Source organism: Sinocyclocheilus rhinocerous, unplaced genomic scaffold (genome assembly GCF_001515625.1).
Source record: "Sinocyclocheilus rhinocerous isolate Xijiao unplaced genomic scaffold, SAMN03320098_v1.1 scaffold1326, whole genome shotgun sequence".
Taxonomy (NCBI): domain Eukaryota; kingdom Metazoa; phylum Chordata; class Actinopteri; order Cypriniformes; family Cyprinidae; genus Sinocyclocheilus; species Sinocyclocheilus rhinocerous.
The window spans coordinates 32,101-51,291 of NW_015659713.1; the positions used below are offsets into that span (position 1 = coordinate 32,101).

The 19,191-nt window shown below is 37.6% G+C and overlaps 1 protein-coding gene across 3 annotated transcripts in view; it reads left to right on the forward strand.

The window, feature by feature from the left end:
• The window catches only part of LOC107724159 (ETS domain-containing transcription factor ERF-like), a 56,208-nt gene that overhangs the window by 29,263 nt on the left and 7,754 nt on the right, over positions 1-19,191 (forward strand). For all 3 annotated transcript variants that reach the window (XR_001638000.1, XM_016532964.1, XM_016532965.1), the window contains exon 2: positions 10,387-10,621. Coding sequence is in view for 2 of the 3 variants with exons in the window: in XM_016532964.1 (XP_016388450.1) it covers positions 10,387-10,621 (235 nt within the window). In the remaining variant the exon portion in view is untranslated. The remainder of the gene's footprint in view (positions 1-10,386; positions 10,622-19,191) is intronic.

Below are 19,191 nucleotides of genomic sequence, written 5' to 3' on the forward strand. Positions count from 1 at the left end.
TGTATATATTTTGAAAGCATTGAATCGCTATAGAAATCGCGATTCATTCGATTCTTAGCATTTTATATCGATTACTGTCCGAAATCGACGATTCACGATTCAAAAATCCATGTTTCAAGATCGATGCATTGCATCGTCAGGGTTTGTAATCGATGCATCGAGAAAACGAGTGAATCGTTACACCCCTAATGTTGACATTAATTTTTAAGTAAATATAATGGCCGATATATTGCATCACCAAAAATTATTGAGGTCATGTACATATATTGCGCAATAAGTTGATATATTGATTATTGCGACAGGCCTAGGTGTGCTAATAAAGTGTGTGTGTGTGAATCGGGTGTGCTCTGTCAATATTGCAATTGGTTAAGAATGCATAAAAGTGTTCATTTGGTTAAATTTAGGCCGGTTAAAGAAAGCAGGGTTTCCCTTTGGCCCACCTACTACACTTGAGAAAGAACTTTGACTTTATACCAAAAGTGTAAACCAAACGAGAGTAGAGAGTGTTCAAACATAGTCAATCATGTCCAACTAGTGAGAACATTTTAAGTGGTATTCACTCACAAATCAAAAACCAATCTTGTGAGAACATTTGAAGTCACAAATCAGCCAAATTAAATGTAATCTAATGATGTGGACTTGTTTTTGGAGATTATAGGTTTAGAAGGAGAGTAAATATAGCTGCTTTTTGGTGTGAAAACCATTGCGTTATAAGAGTTTCTCAGTAATATTGTGTTTGTAGACTCTAAAAAAGTCTGCTCACTTCCCAGCAAGCTAGAAGTGCTGGAATGCACGAGAAATTTAACAAATACCTGTTGCTGGCTCTCTCTCTGTTTCTTTCTTCTCTTCTTCTGGGCCTCACTTCTTTCTCTTGTCCTCTGTTCTTGCTCCTACCTTTTCTATTTGAGACTCACGCTCTGGTGAAAGGATTAATTGTCGTTTATGTTTTATTTCTTGTTCTCTTCATTTCTAGGGGTTTATTTTTAGGCCTGAAGTGTCTGGTTGCTAGGAGATGGTGTCCAAGAGAAAGAGGGAGAGGATGGAGAAAGCAAGGGAATGGAGGAGAGAGATTGTTTGCGTTGTGAATGCTGAATTACAAACACGCTCACGCACTGAGTCAGCGCTGACGCATGCTCGCACAAACACCAACACAAACTGTGCCTGTTGCTTGTTTTTCTTTATTATTTTTATCACTCTGTGCTGCGAAATGATAGTGTGTCGGTTGGCGTGACTCTTGTTGAAAGTTTGCGACTCCCATCAGATCTGGTTCAAATGAGAGGAAAGTGACAAATGTTATAGTACAGATGCTCTGAGTCAAAATCTGTCCCTCACACACACACACATGAATGCACGCACATATACAGGAAGCAAAGATGTTGTTGTGGTGCAGAACAGTTGCTAACTTCCTGTACCGCAATGGTGACACATTCCAGGAAACACCCAGTCACACGTACATATACGCACACATTCACGCATACGCAAGCACACTTTACTGTAACTCTCTAGTGCTTTTAACCCTACTGCTCCTGCAGTACAGGCGCTCAACCACTGCACTAAAATACTTAGTGACACAGGGGTGATATAACCTGCCAGTTTCATAACCTGTCAATGACACGTCAGACGGTTGCATCACTTGGTTGATATATCTTACCTTCAACTTGTTTTCACTGTTTGACACAATTCAGGTAAATCAGAAGTGACCTTGAGAAAAGGGGGTCACCATGGGAGGGTACTGGGTCCGCTAACAATCTTACACAAACACTCACACGCTCTGATCAGTAAGTGTTAAGGTGGGAGGGCTGAACTCTCATTTTCTCACCTACCTGTCGGACCATTAACACTGACTAGAGAGAGGCTGTTTATGTGTGTGACTATACTTGTGAGGGTCAAATTTTGTCCTTGCAATAGTAGTGAAATATGCCGAGAACTGACTATTTGAAAGATTCACAAATCATCAGTCTGTGAAAAAGAGAGAGTGTAAATAGAATGAAGTGTTTGACTGCAGTAGTGTGAGAAGTTTGAGATGGTAATTTAAATGAGAGGGAGAGTGATAGGGGACGAGTGGCTCATCTAGGAATTGAATGAATAAGTCATATTCACAGAGAGAGATGGAAAGGAGAGATAGAAGGGTAATGAGCGGAGGATGAGAAGACAAATATACTCTGAGCTCTGGGACGCGGGATGCTCCACCTCTCCTCTGTGTACTAATAGTTTGCAAATACTCAACACACACAATGCTTAAAGAGATGTGTGTGAAGAAATACATGCTTAGCTATTCCACCCAAATAGTTCTGTCATCTTTTACCCACCCTCATGTTGTTCCAAACCCATATTACTTTATTTATTCAGTGGAGAAAAGGGATATTTCGAAGAATATGTGACCTTGCGAAAAGGGGTTCAGCAGGGGCGGATACTGGGTCCACTAACAATTGTACACAAGCACGCTCTGAGGAATAATTATATTTATTTGACTTTGTCATTTTCTTTTGAGTTTGGTAGTGCCTGATCACAGTATGTTTTCATTGTATGGAAAAGAGTGTTTTGGAGATTCTTTCACAAGTTTTCGTTTGAGTTCAATGAGAGAAAGTAGGTCATACAGGTTTGGAATGACATGAGGATGAGTAAATGGTGACAGACTTTTTATTTTTGGGTTAACTATCATTTACTACAGTGTGTTTTTGTTATGGGTTTCTAAGGAAGTAATTGTTTCTTCACACACACTAAATGTATGTCTTTTTGTGTCAGGACTCAGGAATTTAAAAAGAGAAATTATGCAAACTTTTGTTGCTTTCATTCCATACCTCTCCACCCTCTCTCTCTCTCTCTCTCTCTCTCTCTCTGTTCCTGGAAAGAGCTATTACTGCTTGGAGAAGTACTGGAGTGTGAAAGAAGAATGTTACAGTGAGAAAGTTGAAGTGTGAAACCCCTTAACTTTGCATTTCATCCTTTCATTTGCTTCTTCTCTCTCTGTCCCCCCCTCTCTCTATATCTAAAACAATAACTCCAATGTGTTTGTGTCTATTTTTGGAGCTTCAAGGCCATGACTAACCCCCTGGTCTTTTTCAAGGCACATCATGAAACAGCTCTTGTGTGCGTGTGAGTGTTTACAGTAGACAGTTAAGTTTTACTCTCTTCATATGCAGGTTCACACTCATTCATCTGTTGTAATGCGCTCTCTCTCTCTCTCTCTCTCTCTCTTTTCTGTATAATTAATCTTAAACAGCAGTATGGTTTCACTCTGCTTACTGAGAGACTCTGATTTCTTTTTTTATCTTGTATTTTCTTACATTTATGACATTAGTTCATTATGTATTGTAGCCAGTAAAACATATTTTCTACCAACAGGTGGCCAGTGCCGATGTTGGAGTTTTTGTCACAGTATAAAAATTATTTTTAACAAGATGCATGATAATTTCAGTCTGAACGTAACTGTATTTTACTGAAAACTGTATTTTATCATGGACTGTTTTGTGATCCTGTCACAATGTAATGCAGAAGAGTACAGGAGTTAAAAAACTATATTTACAGCAAACTCGGAAGCCGACGTGAGAACTGGCGCACAGCTCATTTCACATGTGAAGTGGGCGTTTCAGTTATTACAATCAAAGCAAAACTAAAATATTTATTTTTGTGGCATAATAAACTTTTGTAACTTTTATAAGCAGAATTTGTTAATAAATAATAATTGAAAAATTTATGATATTATGCCTTTTTAAATATTTTTTTACATCAAAGCAGCCTGTAATGGCATAAAATGACAATTAAATTACGTTGAATTTCAAAACAGTGTTAAGAATCATATGCTGATGTTTGTGAGCAGTGACATGGTTTTGAGAAAAGTGTAATTGGAAAAGACATAAGACACAGTGTGTTGTCAAAATGTGTGTGTGAGTGCGCAAAGAGATCGGTCTCAACATGCTTCTCCACACACACTTTCAAATTCACTTTGTGGCCTCAAGCCACACACTTTGAATGCCAACTTTGTGCTATATTCAGCCCTCACACTCACCTGTTAGTGTTAAACCACTGATGATCTGTCTCCTTTCTCTTCACACTGAGTTATTTTCTATCAGTTTACACACACACATACACACATACACATACTTGCTCACAGTCTCAGCAGAGGTGTGAAAATGACCAGGGAACAGTCACAGGTCCAGTGTATGTTACATAAAGATGTAGTGCCACTGAAATTACAGGAAATTAAATTGTGTCCATACTGCTTAGTCCTGTTGGAAACAGAAGAAAAGGCTTCAGTACTTTTGGAGAACGACGTAGAATGATATCCTTCTGAATCGTAATGAATTTGATTTGTCTAGCCATCCTCTTTTACCAAACTCTCTTTGTTGGCAGCTCCCATCTGAGAAAAGCGCAGACAGAGGAAGAGTTGTTTTTGTTTTGCTTTTTTCCAGCCAATAACTGAATCCCTCCTCTGTGCTGCCTGACAGAAACTCCTTCAGAACTTTTTGAGGAGTTATTTTGAGTCTCTCTCTCTCAATTTCAATTTCAAAGTACTTTATCGGCACAGTGGTTTTGCATATAGTTTTACTAAAGCATCAACACACACAAGATTGTTAAAAACAATAAAACGTGTAATGTTAATAATATTTAAAAAAATGTACACTACCAACCATTCAAATCCTTGGAGTCAGAAACATTTCTTATTATTATCAAATTTGAAAACTAATCTAAACTAACGGAATTTATTTATTTATTTTCAGGATTCTTGATTAGTAGAGGGTTCAAAAGAACAGCATTACACTGATCAAATGTGACAGTAAAAACATTTATAACATTACAAAAGATTTCAATTTAATGCGTCCTTACTGAATAAAAGTATTAATTTCTTTAAAAAAAAATGTTACCCCCAAGCTTTTAAACAAGTGTATAAAATAAAATATAAAATAGATTGATAGTGTGATATTGCTTTTATAAAACAACCAAACTGTTAAATAACTTACATTTCAGACAAAATTTGGGTAGTCAGTGTTAATGAAGCCAAAACATCAAATTTTGTGAGTCACTAAGTAATAAACGGGGCTAAAGCCAGTCAACACACTTGAAATCAAAAGGGTTAAAATTACAGTTTGAAATAAAATGAAATATTAATTAAAATAACATATAATGAGCACTAAATAATACCATTAAAAACTTCCAGCAAAATGTCAGTAAATATTAAGGCTAATTTCATGTAGAGAAAATGAATGAGATAGTGATATAAAGATCAGAGCTTTTTTGGGGATCTGATGGTGTGAAGTTCAAATTTAAATTTGGCTGTGACAGATGCATGTCTGCCCTCCTCCAGTATCAGCTGCATTTGACCTGTTTCAGACATTTTAGGAAAATGTGGAATGAGGTCTTGAAATGTGTGAAAGTGTGTCTCTGTGGGTTGTCTTGTCTTTCTTTCTGTATGAACATGCCACTGTGCAGAGCAGAGCAGTAGTTTCCTCGGATGCTCTGAATTCTTTAAATACTTCCTATGAAAGACTAAAGTGCAGGAGTGCCTGCGAGATTTACATTCTTGAGTGCAATCGATGCCTCAGAGAGAGGGAGGCAGGCAATATGACCTGAGTGACAACAGACTACTAGAAGAACTATGATCTCATCCCTCTCTCTCTCTCTCACCCCATCCCCCTTTCCCTCTCTCTATTGTTTCCCTCTCTCCCACTCCCTCCTCAGGCCCCCTCTTTTCTTTTCCTTCTTGTTCTCTCATCTGTTTTCTCTTCTGTTTCTTGTCTTGTCTCTCCTCTCTTTGTCATCTCGCTCAGTTTTCCACGTTCTTCTTTCTAAGTTTTCTTCTCTCTTTTTAACTCTCACACACTTGGGCATCCCAGGACAGAGAATATCTCCCAACAACACACACTAAGGCAATCAGGCTGTTGCATTATTGATGCGGTGTGTGTTTGTGGGTCTGTCTTCTCTCTGTAATGGGGATCTAGTGTCTCCTCCTGGGGGGAGTGGGGCAAAGAGAGGGAGAGAAGGTGTATGGGGGGGACGAAGGTCACAAAGGTTAAGTAGGGTGGGGGGGATGAGGTCATACACTCTCACACAACACAACATGCTGTTAAGACACTCGCACAGCTCCTTAGGACACACAACTCATCACGAACGTGGACTTCAGGTTGATTCACTTTCAAAAACAAGAAATTTGTCAGCTATGTACAGTTTCCATGGCTTGTTTTATTTTTAGATTAGGGCTTGATTTTAGGCAGATGTTAATATTTTTAGAGTCCTATGAAATCCGTTTTAATTTTCCCTAAATTTCTGCATTGCGTAAATTAGGGCTGCACGATAAATCGCATGCGATATTTAACGCGCATCTTGTCAGAAAGCCGGTTCTGTAATCAGCGGTAAATCTCCATCACGTGCGGGCTTTCACATTGAGCAGCATTAACTACACAGAGCCGTTGTTCACAGACGAGCTGCGCAAAAAATCGCGCGAATATGAACGTGGTTTTGCGCAGCTCGTCAGTGAACAACGGATCTGTGTAGTTAATGCTGCTCAATGTGAAAGCACGCAGGTGATGGAGATTTACCGCTGATTACAGAACCGGCTTTTCTGACAAGATGCGCGTTAAATATCGCATGCGATTTATCGTGCAGCCCTAGCGTAAATCATAGGACGGTTGGAATCTTTCATTTGAGTTCCAAAATTCTAATTAAAATCTTTTTTTTTTTGGCAATTTAAAGGTGTATTAAAATATGTGTGTTCTAATCCACCAATAGAATTCGAATAAAGAGGAATAATAACCTAGTATAAGAGGCTTTTGTCTGGGAAAATGAAATGCTACATCAGAATGACCTTAAGCGTCACCGTTGTCAACCAGTGCAGGTTTCATTTTCTATAGATGTGCACAATGAAGATATTTGTGAAGACTTCGTTTCCTTTCAATCTGGAGTTGGTGATGAACAATGATGATTGGTCGCTTTCATTAAAATGTTGTCAAATAAAAGCTTATTCAGCTATTTCGATCTTGGCTGTTAAACGTATGTGAAGGTTCCTGCGTATTTTTGTTTGCACTGTGTAAACGCAACTTTTTGCGATATGAAACTACAGATGCATCATCCATTCCATATTTGCAGGCGGAGGGGGAAAAAAAAAAAAAAAAAAAAAAAAAAAAAAACATACAAATATATATATATATATTCCTTACTGTTTTTACCTGACACATTCATAATCATTACTTCTGCCGGTGTGCCATGGCAAATCTTTAGTCGAGGGCAGCCCTTATATATATATATATATATATATATAAATAATACGTTTTTCATCAAGGATGCACTGAATTGATAAATGACAATAATGATATTTATAAATATTTCTTTAAAAAAATATTTTTTTCACACTTTTCACACTTCATTAAGCAAACGTTTTCAACTAATAATAATACGAAATGTTTTTTGAGCACCAGAGCAGCATAATAAAATGATTTCTGAAGGATCATGTGACACCAGACTGAAGAAATGGCTGCTGAAAATTCAGCTTTACCATTCCAAAAAAATGAAAGGATATTAAAACAGAAAACAGTTATTTTGAATTGTATTAAAATGTCACAATATTATTTTATATCAAATAAATAATAAAATATCAGCCTTGATGAACTTCTTTCAGAAACATTTTTTAAAAATCCTACAGACCGCTTACTTTTGAACGGTAGTGTACATACTTTTTTTGTATATATAGGTGTGTATTTCTGAGAAATGCAGAGGTGTCGTGTGATACGATGTGGGTGTGAAACATGGGTCATAACAGAGCATTGATGCTGGAACACTCTGTAATCGTCTGTAATATGATTAATAACACACACACAGTGCCTGATGAGGTTTCATCTAAAAAAACAAGCTCACTGCTGTTAGAGGTTCTTCGCATGTGTAACAGCCGTTCATCCTGAGACAAACACAGAGATCGGGCGACTGGCACAGCATTAATTCAGATCACACCTGAATCAGGGTGCTGGATGAGTTGAATTGTATGCGTGATTGTAGACTTGAATGTGAATCAACATTGATGTTTGTATGTGTGTTACGATAGAGCAGTAACTGTATCTGTGCCTGCTGGTGCATGTGTGTGTGTGTGTGTGTGTGAGTGTGTGACATATAGTGTCTCCTCTTCATTGTTCATCAGGGAGTTTGACAGACATATTGAATTTAGCTCAAACTTCTTAGTAAGGATCCTTTTCATGTGTGAGTGTGTGTGTGTGTGTAAGTGAAAGAGAGAGAAAGAGAGAGAACGTGAGCTGTGAAACCAGATCCTTGTCTGCAGCTCCTGAAGTCAGACTTCGCTCTCTGGTGCATGGTACATTTGACCTCTTAAAGGAGCAATCAGATGTGCCCTCTGTGTGTGTGTATGTGTGTGTGTGTGTGTGTGTGAGAGAGTGATGTTTTGAGAGCACATAGAGGTTATAGGATGTGCTATGTTCTGTAAATGTACTTCTGTTTATTTGCTGAAGGTAAAAAGATGATAAACGTCTTTCCAGTCCAGGTATAAAAACACACTGACATTGACACTGCCTCTTAAAAATGTACAGAAAAGGCACTGTTTTTCACTGGGTTCCTGTCTTGTAGAAAGAAAAAATGTTCAGGTTGTTAGCAGTTAGAAACAGGAAAAACAACCACTTGAGTGTGTATTTTAGATTTGTTGAGTCATCAGGAGGAAGTGATTTGTCTGATTCTACGAATCAGTAAATTGTCAGAAGTTGTTGAGAAGTGTTGGGATCATTTATAATAAAAGCAAAACTGATTCATGGTTGATTTTAAACTCTCCATAGTCTGATCTAAATGGATAAAAAAATGATCCCAATTGCCTTAAAGTTATAAATGAGAATGGTTTGGTTTACTTGGTGGAAAAGACACATTTTATTCTGCAGAAATGAATTGAACAATGAAGTGAGGGTTTAAATGCAGTTAAACTGAAAGTAGCTCCATTAGAGATCATTTAGACAGAATTAATAATGGTTAAATCACACAAAAAAAGCTGCCTGATAAAAACAATTACCCATGCAGGAGCAGTTCCTTGTGTTTGGGTGTGTGTGTGCACCTACTTGACCTTATTTTGGGGACAAATTTGTACCCAGAAGTAAGCTAAATTTGACAACCTACTTTTGGAGATGTCTTCATTTGTAAAAATAAAGTAAATTAACTTATTCAGAATCCATTCATTAATTCAGAAAGTTTCCTGTTAGGTTGTAAGTTAGGGTTAGGTTATATTATTTATAACTACCTAATATAAAAACATTAGAAGTCTATAGAATGTTCCGATTTACATAGCTAAGTAAGTGTGTCTGTGTGTGTGTGTAAAGGGCCGCTGTGTGTGAAACTGAGTGTTAAGAGGATCAGCTGTTGAGGAACCACTGTGAGCCGTTACCCTATCCGACCTTTACCAGCCTCAGCCTAACCTGACCCTGCCTAACCCCACTTCACCCGTCCTCACCCTCAGTGACTGGACACCCTCCATCCTCTCAGCAGCCCTTTCAAATCATTTCTTGTTTCTAAAAAAAATGCCAATCGCATCTGGTTGTGTGTTAGATTGAGTGTGGTTGCTGGTGACAAATCAGACCTCAAGGTGATTGATGATAAGAGATGTGACGATATAGAGCTTTTTGAAGATTTACATTTATACATTCGGTGAAAGCTTTTTTTCTAAAGTGACTTGCATTGCATAAAAGATATGCATTTCATCAGTTATTTCTCTGGCAATCAAATTCAGTTTTTTGTAATTATATCCAATATGACTGATATTAACTGTGAGCTGTGTTACCTGCTTGTAAAATAATTTAAAATTTACATTTTAAACCTGACACAGACAAGTGTATAGATTGGATTGACCTAATATCAGCTTCCAATATTGATAAATGCCAATTTCCAGGAACCTCCAACCTTGTAATTCAAAAATAATAATTAATAATAATAATTAATGAATGAATACAGTTATTAGGGATATATATTGGTCAACATTTGACACTTAATTGTGTTTGCCAATTTCTCCTGTTTTTAAGTTAATTTTTAAAAATGCTATCTTTAGGAAATCTCAAAATATATCAATTTTTTGTTACTGTTTTATTTTCAATTTATTTAGACAAAGTTGTATAGAATTTTATATTGGCCAATCCCAATCCCAGTTTTGGGGATTTTGGCTTAATTTTATAAGTAGAGTTCAAACTGAACAGTAGGGAAATAGGATCTGCCGATTTCCCAGGTCAGACTTTGATATGGTATACATGCTATTACAGTATGATGCAGTGTACATGCCTACTGAAGATGATGGCAGCAGTGAAAGGGAGGATCACTGGCCTTGTTTGTCAGTGAATAAAAGTAGTCCTCTTTCTTTGCATCTGGACAGATCAACCAAAGTCTGATCTCTTCTCTGTCCTCTCTCCGTCTCTGCAGGGTTTGCGTTCCCAGACTGGGCCTATAAGCCCGAGTCCAGTCCTGGCTCCAGACAGATCCAGCTGTGGCACTTTATCCTAGAGCTGCTGAGGAAGGAGGAGTATCATGATGTGATTGCCTGGCAGGGAGATTATGGGGAGTTTGTGATCAAAGACCCTGATGAGGTGGCCAGGTTGTGGGGCGCCCGCAAGTGCAAACCTCAGATGAACTACGACAAACTCAGCAGAGCTCTCAGGTAAGTCCTTTTGTCTTTGCCTTTATTTCTGTTAACAATCATGTCCTGAGCAAGCTGTTTAATCTGGAACAGTTTACAGTACACTTATTTCAGACACAATCCCCCTCAAGCAGCCTGTGGTTTAATGGTTACCTTTTGCTTGCCAGGCCAGACCTATCGGTTAAATGCTCTTTAATGCTCTTTTAACTGATTTAATATTTACAAAGTTACGATTTGCCCCTATTATTTTTTACGACTGGTTTGTCTTTTCCTCCTTATAACATTTTTGGACCAACCAATTACAAAACATGGTCCATCTTCAAACACATCCAACCTTTTAACCATTTACTATTTTCAAAGTAAAATCCTGGACAGTTTTAGTTTGACCAATGAAAGCTGAGGCCTATTTCTGCTCAGCCTAAATGTAGTGGAGGCAGCTAAAGCGTCCGACTCTTGTGTTGCATTATGGGATTGACCCTTCCGCTGGAGAGTCATAACTGCTTGGAGTCTGATCTCTCAGTAATCCCAGTCCATTTACCTGTGCAGGAGCTGATCTCATTAGAGTACAGACAGGCCAATGTATTCTAAGCAGCCGGCAGTTTTAGACTTCACTCCAATTTCTGACCTGATCTGCATTTGCTCATTTGTACCTTTATTTTTGTCTCCGACTCACCTGCTTTAGCAGATCAGCGCTGATCCTCAAAGTGGATGGAGAGTGATCCACTTTCTGCCTTTATTTTGAAGGCTTCTCAGGACAGACCTCTTACGCTACAGCTGAGTTATGCCACACGAGGGTTCAGTGCTGGACGTAATCAATCATACACTCAATTGATTACCATCCGTGTATGATCCAGTGCAGTTAAACCACTACAGTGGATGTGGGATTTGTTAAAGGCATTAAAAAATGGTGTAGAAACAATTTTCACACAGATATTGCTAGTACATTTTACAAACAATTACAAAGAAACAGCAACTGTACACATTCAATTAAATGTGATATTTTAAAGTAAATTTTTTGAAAATTGAAATAGCATTAAAAAAACATACTTCAGTAATCTTTGTTTTATTTACAACGTTTAAACTTACAGTATACCCTCGTGTTGTTGTTCCTAACCTGTATACACTATTGATAAAGAACTCTATTGACTTTCATTGTATGGACAAAAACATAGACATTGTAATTTGCCTCAAATCTTAAATGTATAATTTTTAAACAACTGTACTTGCAGATGATAAAATATTGATGAAATGAAATATCCACTTAATAGTACTTAAAAAGAACACACTTTCTTCTTAACACACTTCGGTACACTTTATAATAATGTCAAATTAAAAGTTTGAAAGTTTACTTTACTTTAAATTACAACTTCATTATTACAAATATACTTAAATACATGACATACAAGTTTCAATGAAATGACATTAAAGTATATTTTAGTTTACCATTAATGCTTGTTGTCAGTACATTCAGCAGTACTCTTTAACCACAATTGACATTGTTCCCTGTTTAATTCTAAGACTCAGAAAGAGTGTTAAAAACGACATAAACTAAACAAAATGTCTGTTTTGATGAAAGAAACCTTAAAGAAATTATTTATTTGAATGTGCTGTCTGTGCTGTTTATACAAAATTCACTAAAGGAATTATGAAAATGAAAATGTATTTGCTTGGTGCCGTTCCCAATCTTGTGGGTCAGTTCTGAGCATGAGGTTGTTAATGATGCAGTAGACTACTATGTCCTGGTGTACTTTACTGATTTAACGTTAATTGACAATATTTTTTTTCAGCATGATTCATTAGTGAAGTCCTGCCACATCTGATAGATTCTCTAGCATTTGTCAAGTCCTTATTATTATCAGTGAGTAGACCTCTATGTGTACTGCTGATTACTGATGTAAAGCCAGACTTTGCAGCAATAGTGTGTAATGTTGTGTTATGGGACTGAACTTAAGGAATCACATCATGTAATCCATGGCAGCTTTGAGATAGTTGGAGCTGTCTTTAGAAAAAGAGATTTTGTATGATTGCAAACACTGACAAGATCCCATGTTAACAGTGTAGTGAGGGATTAACGCATGTGTGTGTGTGTGTGTGATGGTGTGTTTTTCCATCAGTTAACCAGAAGACATAAACACTGTCTTAAAAGCTCTACCACTTATGTTGGATTATCCAAGACAAGTTATACTTTACTTCTCTTCTTCTCTATTTTTAGCCTATTGTTTGTTTTTACCAGATCATCAGCATGATTCATTAGTGAAGTCCTGCCACATCTGATAGATTCTCTAGCATTTGTCAAGTCCTTATTATTATCAGTGAGTAGACCTCTATGTGTACTGCTGATTACTGATGTAAAGCCAGACTTTGCAGCAATAGTGTGTAATGTTGTGTTATGGGACTGAACTTAAGGAATCACATCATGTAATCCATGGCAGCTTTGAGATAGTTGGAGCTGTCTTTAGAAAAAGAGATTTTGTATGATTGCAAACACTGACAAGATCCCATGTTAACAGTGTAGTGAGGGATTAACGCATGTGTGTGTGTGTGTGTGATGGTGTGTTTTTCCATCAGTTAACCAGAAGACATAAACACTGTCTTAAAAGCTCTACCACTTATGTTGGATTATCCAAGACAAGTTATACTTTACTTCTCTTCTTCTCTATTTTTAGCCTATTGTTTGTTTTTACCAGATCAGATTTTGAGCTTAAATGTATTTCTTTACAAAACATATGAGAGTGAAGTGTAAACTGTTTACAAGCTGACAGCTGTGCTATGCTATGACGTCACTCTTCCTCTTCACTCTGTTATTACAAATGTGAATGTGTGCTCTGTTCGCACAAATGTATGTTTTGCCTTGTGTGTTTGAAAGAAAGTATAGCTATAAAGCCAAACTACTTGTTGCTGTAATTAGAAGTGATTTCTCTCAGACTGTCCCTGTCACACTTAAACAAACACACACCGACACAGATACGGTTGCCAGATTGTCTTTCCAAACTCTAATTTGAGCATAATATTACCTATGTACCTTCAGTTAGATGAATCAATTTTTTTTCATAGAGTCACAGCTCCCAAAAACGCTGTCAGAATATGGAACACAACTGATGTCCATTCATTCTGAATAATCCTGTGCTCTCATCTAGAGAGTATCTGTAATCCTTAGCATTGGAATTTGTTTTTAAGTAGTGTCACATGAAAATGCTCTTTTCACACAATCATTAAGCATTGAGGATTTTACATTTCTTCTCACTTTGCCATTGTTAAGATTATTTAGGAAACTTGTTTTACTGCCAAACTGGATAAGTCACTTGTGTATAAGCTACTTGTGTAGAACATTCGGAATTTGGCAACACAGTTTATGGACAGCATTGAACAACCTTTTTGTTATTTAATTTCTTCATTGTATATTTCCTTAAAAATGCACCCAAATCATGACAAAATATTTGGTCTACCTGCCTAAGCACATCTTTCGCACAATTCAATCAAGACTAGCTAAATTCGGTGACTTCAAACAGCTCAATCTGGCAACACTGCACAAAGAGTGGCACAAAGTGCGTTTTGAAATCTGAACCTGGTAATTGTTGGGCTGATGGACCTTCATTTGCTGTCAGATAGAGACCTTGTCCTTTGATCATTCTCAGCATGAGTTCCTCTCTGTGTTCTGGGCAGGAGATATTTGCATCGCCTTCATCAGAAGGCCATGCAGCCGCACAGAACTTCTCATTTGAGTCCTCTCTGTTCTCTTTCCTCTCTCTGTAGACCTTAGTCAGAGTAAACAGCACATTACTGTGAATGCGCTTGCAGTGGAAGTCTACAGGGCAAGGCATTAAAAGCAGAAATGTGTAGGTTGAATTTGTGTTACAGTGCTTGCATTCATTCTTTGGTACAAAAAATCTGTTATTTGGGCTATGAAGTTACTTAAATTGTCTCCCATGTATCATGAAAAGGTTACAGGGTCTACATTACAAGAAATACTCACTGTAACTGTGCACAAATGAGTGATTTTTAGTCTTGTGACTTTTGAATCATATAGATTGTAATGTTTATCCCAATGCAATACCCCAGAGACTTCGATTGTTTCAATTCGGTTAATTAAAATTAGTCACAACGAAAATGAAGTAACAATAGACCTTTTCTTATGTATTTTGACATTTATCTGAGCGATTATTGAGCAGATTATTGAAAAAGCATTTGAAACAGCATTTTTCTACAAATGCTTACACATTTTAAACATTGAACATTGTTGTTCATTGCTAGTTCATGTATCACTAAAGTGTTTTAACAAACTTAAGTAATGAATTGTAATTATTTTCTGTTAATACTACGTTGAACTTCCCTGTAAGACAGTACTGTCTTATTCCTCTCTTCTTTTATCCCTCTTATTTCCTCTCTCCTCCATTATTTTTTCTTTGATGTCAGTGACTCACTGCCATTCCTCCACATCTACACCGCCTCCCTACCCCACAATCCCACACTCTACTCCTCCATCTGATTCATACCTTCAATCTGACACTTCTCAACTCACAACAGGCTTTCACATTCAACCCTGCACGCTTGTGACGTCCCTTTATTCCAGGACAAACGCTCCTTTTCAGACATTTCTTGGCCACTCTATGGCATGTATTATATAGTCTGGGCTAAAGCTCTAATCCTGACTGGAATTTGACTTGATGTTGATGGAGTTAGGGGTGTTGTTTCAATTATGTTCTCCTGCAGACGGCCCGCTGGGACTCGACTCATCACCTTCCTGCCACACGCGTGTGGAAATTCCACAAAAATTGAATTCTGTTGTCCCGTTGTTGATGTTCCACTGAACATCGGAACATTTGCCATCTGGCATCAAGCATGATAGACGCCCAAATACTCATTCCCTTCCTTATTAAATTTCATCCCTCTTTTGTCAAAACTGACCTAACAGAACTCACCAGATTCTGTTTATTTAAACCCACAGTGGCTACATGATAAGAATGTTTTACTTTACAAAGTCATCAGAGTGCCAGTTTTAGCCATGTGACCAATTTGAATCCATTGAAGCTATAGTTTATCTAAAAATAAACATTCTATCATAAACCTTCATGTCGTTCCAAAACCATATGACTTTCTTTTTTTCTGGTAAGCTCAAAAGAAGATATTTTGAAGAATGTTTCAACAGTTTTTGACCATTTGATGAAAGTCATTGAGGTCAAACAATATTAAGAGCACCTTTTTGCTTCCTTAAAACTTTTCTAGACCTTTTTCCCTTCATTGCCAACAGGAAATCAAAACCCTTCGACAAAGTCTGTCATCATATTAAACATGACAATGATGTTATTTCGATGTCAGACGTTCTCAATGCAGTCATCAGCATCAGAGCCGATGTAGTGTTGATTGAAGTGGCCGGCCATGATTTCTTCTTCACTCTGGAGATTTGATTAAGATTGACTGTGTGTGTGTGTGTGTGTGTGTGTGTGTGTGTGTGTGTGTGTGGGTGTGGGTGTGTGTGAGTTTCTGCAGCTATAACACAGACAGAATCCAGTCATAATAAAGCAGTTTACTGTATAACGCAGAATGTAAATTTTAATTTAAGTAGTAAACCTCTGTTATGCCACACTATGTTTGCCAAAAAAATATTGTTAAATTGTTAAAATTTTAATTGATTACATTTGAAAAATAGTCATTTAATTGTTTAAAGTTTTAATTAATTAATGAATTAAAGTTTTATGCATTTTTTTTGTATTCAATTTGTATCAAACCATAAAACACAGAATCCAGAAAAATTTAAAAAAGCAAACACACAGCTCTCTTTGTTTGGAGGAGGATGACGACATGAGTGTGTGTGCGTGTGCATTTGAGGGCAGTTTTGGGTTTTATTGTCAGGACAGAATGAGCTCTTTATTAGCTCAGTGGGTGGAGATACACACATACACAGGCTAGTGCAAAAGTGACACGCGCTAACACATGCAGCATACAAAACATGATGTTTATCTCTGGCTTCTCAATAGAGCTTATGGATGGAGTGGATCTCACTGTCCGTTTACCATCCGCCCTAGAGCCACACAGGCCCACTCGTACCCCACCCCAACGCATCTCACACACACACATTTACTATCTAAATGAGGACTTTTATTGTTTATATAAAGCTAATTAGGGTGTATTCAGACCTGTAGATCGTTTGCTTTGTTCGGAAACAGGGACTTAATTCATTACAATATTGCGTCACACAATGTTTTGAGATGAAGAGGCGCTCTTTGGTTTTCAACTGCAGTAACTAATGTGCTCACTCACAGAATCAGACACTGCTGCTTTTTATGTAACATATTTCCTGTTATGAATTTTGATACCGCTTGGTTCGTTGGTCTGTTGGGTCGGACTGCTTTCTCACCACAAGTGAACCGCTTCAGAATCTGTTTGCAATCGGGCCGAGACTACTCCGTTCAGGCACTTTCGGACCGATTATTTTGGTCCGGACCTGAGCACGATTGCCGTGTTCACATGTGCCTAAACGAACCAAACTAAGGGAGAAAACAGGACGGGTTCCGAACAAACGCTCCAAACGAGCCAGGTGTGAGTGAGTGAAGTGACGTGTGGTCAAGTATGGTGACCCATACTCGGATGTTGTGCTCTGCATTTAAGCCATCCAAGTGCACACACACAGTAGTGAACACACACACCCGGAGCAAAGGGCAGCCATATTACTGCAGCGTCCGGGAACCACCTCAGTTGTGGTATTGAGGGTGGAAGAGAGCACTGGTTATTCACTCCCCACACTGACAATTCCTGCCAGACCTGAGGCTCGAACCCTCGGATTACAAGTCCGACTCTAACCATTAGGCCACGACTGCCCCCTCTTCTAAGGGTGTGAAAGCACCCTTAGAAGAACTGTAGACCTAAACCACACCATAACCCTGTCTTTAATAGAAAACTCTTTAGATTTTAAAATGACAGTATTTTTTAGTTTTTTTTTTTTTTTTTTTTTGAAAATGTAAATGTCCCCATAGAGAGGTTTTGTCATTTATTACATTTTACGTACAAATTTGCCCCCAAAGTAGAGCTAATACATAAACCTGTATATTTCCGAGGGCTTCCCATTACTTCTGTTGATAAATCTGTTGAGTTTGAGGATTTTAAAACATTTATGATGATATTTTTCAAAAGTTTCTAAGAATATTTTCAGATTTTTTTTTAGTTTGTGTGGATATTTTACATGTGGTATTTTTTGACATTTGATATTAAGTTTTCAAGGATATCTAAGGATATTTTTAGACTTTTTTAGACGTGTGTGTGTGTGTGTGTTTGTTTCAGATATTTTCAAGGATATTCAAGTTTGTGAGCTTGTTTTCAGACATTTGTGAGAATATTTTTCAAACATTAAGGATTAGAAATTAAAAACTTGCTCATCTCGGAATAGGTTATTGTATGTATGAATTGCATTTTTTATGTATTTTTGAAAATAAAATAAATAGATTTGGCTAAAACCTGAACGCCATGTCTTTGTGCATCATATAGTTGAGAAAAATGCAGAATATGACAATTCAAGAAACACTCCAGCTGTCACATACTGTTTTTAATTATACACTGGTTTTCACCACAGAAAGCACAATGTAATGTAGTTCAAGGAGGTTTAACCTCTGCTTTGGGAAACCAGCCGCATGCTATATAGAAAGCATATCCAGCGACGGCATTGCGTGACTGTGTGAACATTTTTTAAGAACCAGTCATATCTGACAGCCATAGAATTAAGTGTTACTTTGCCTGGCCTGTTGATTGGAACATCACAGTTCAGGATGTCATCATTAGAGTATCCCTTCATCTCACCTCTGCGTTCTCATCTGTCATCCGTCATAAGCTCAGGTTACCACTTCCAGCCAAACAGTGCAGAAGTAAGTAGATTGTGTGAGCTGGATGTCTACCCATGCAAACACTGCTGCTGCTGGTGTATTCGGTAGACATGCTGCTAATCCACAGCTGTCTCAATTATATTTATATCTCGTTGTGTGGCTCGGAGTGTTATCGTGGGTCACATGATTACTGATCACCTGCTTACATCTGTGTCTTTGTTAATAGTTGTATTGAAGGTGCGTTCAGCTTATGTTGTGGTGTCGTAGTCACACGTTTTTCCCTTCTGGAGGTTGACGACACGTACTTAGTTAAAAAAAAAAAAAATGCTTGTCAAATCATTTTGACCACAACTCAAACACATTTACACACGCTCACGTCTTCATCTGACCACAAGACTCTGCCTGTCTCGGCTTAATCTCTACAGACAAGACTGTCTGAACTCACTCACTCTCTCTCTCACACACACACACACACACACACATGCAGGGTGAGTAAATATATCCTCTATGCATTCAAAAAGCTCAGTGTCAGCATCTTCCGTGAAACATGTCATTCACAGAGAATTGTGGCTGGAAGGTTATTAAGTACAAGATGAATCGTTGTCACAGGGATTTGCACACACACAAACACAACAAATGTACACATAAAAAATATATTAACAATACATACAAAAACATATTTAAATATTTCCTGGGTTCTTGATGTACCTGTATTAAGCGGATTAATTTAAAATGTACACTGCACTGGTAGCTATATATTTAATTTATTATTTAATATAA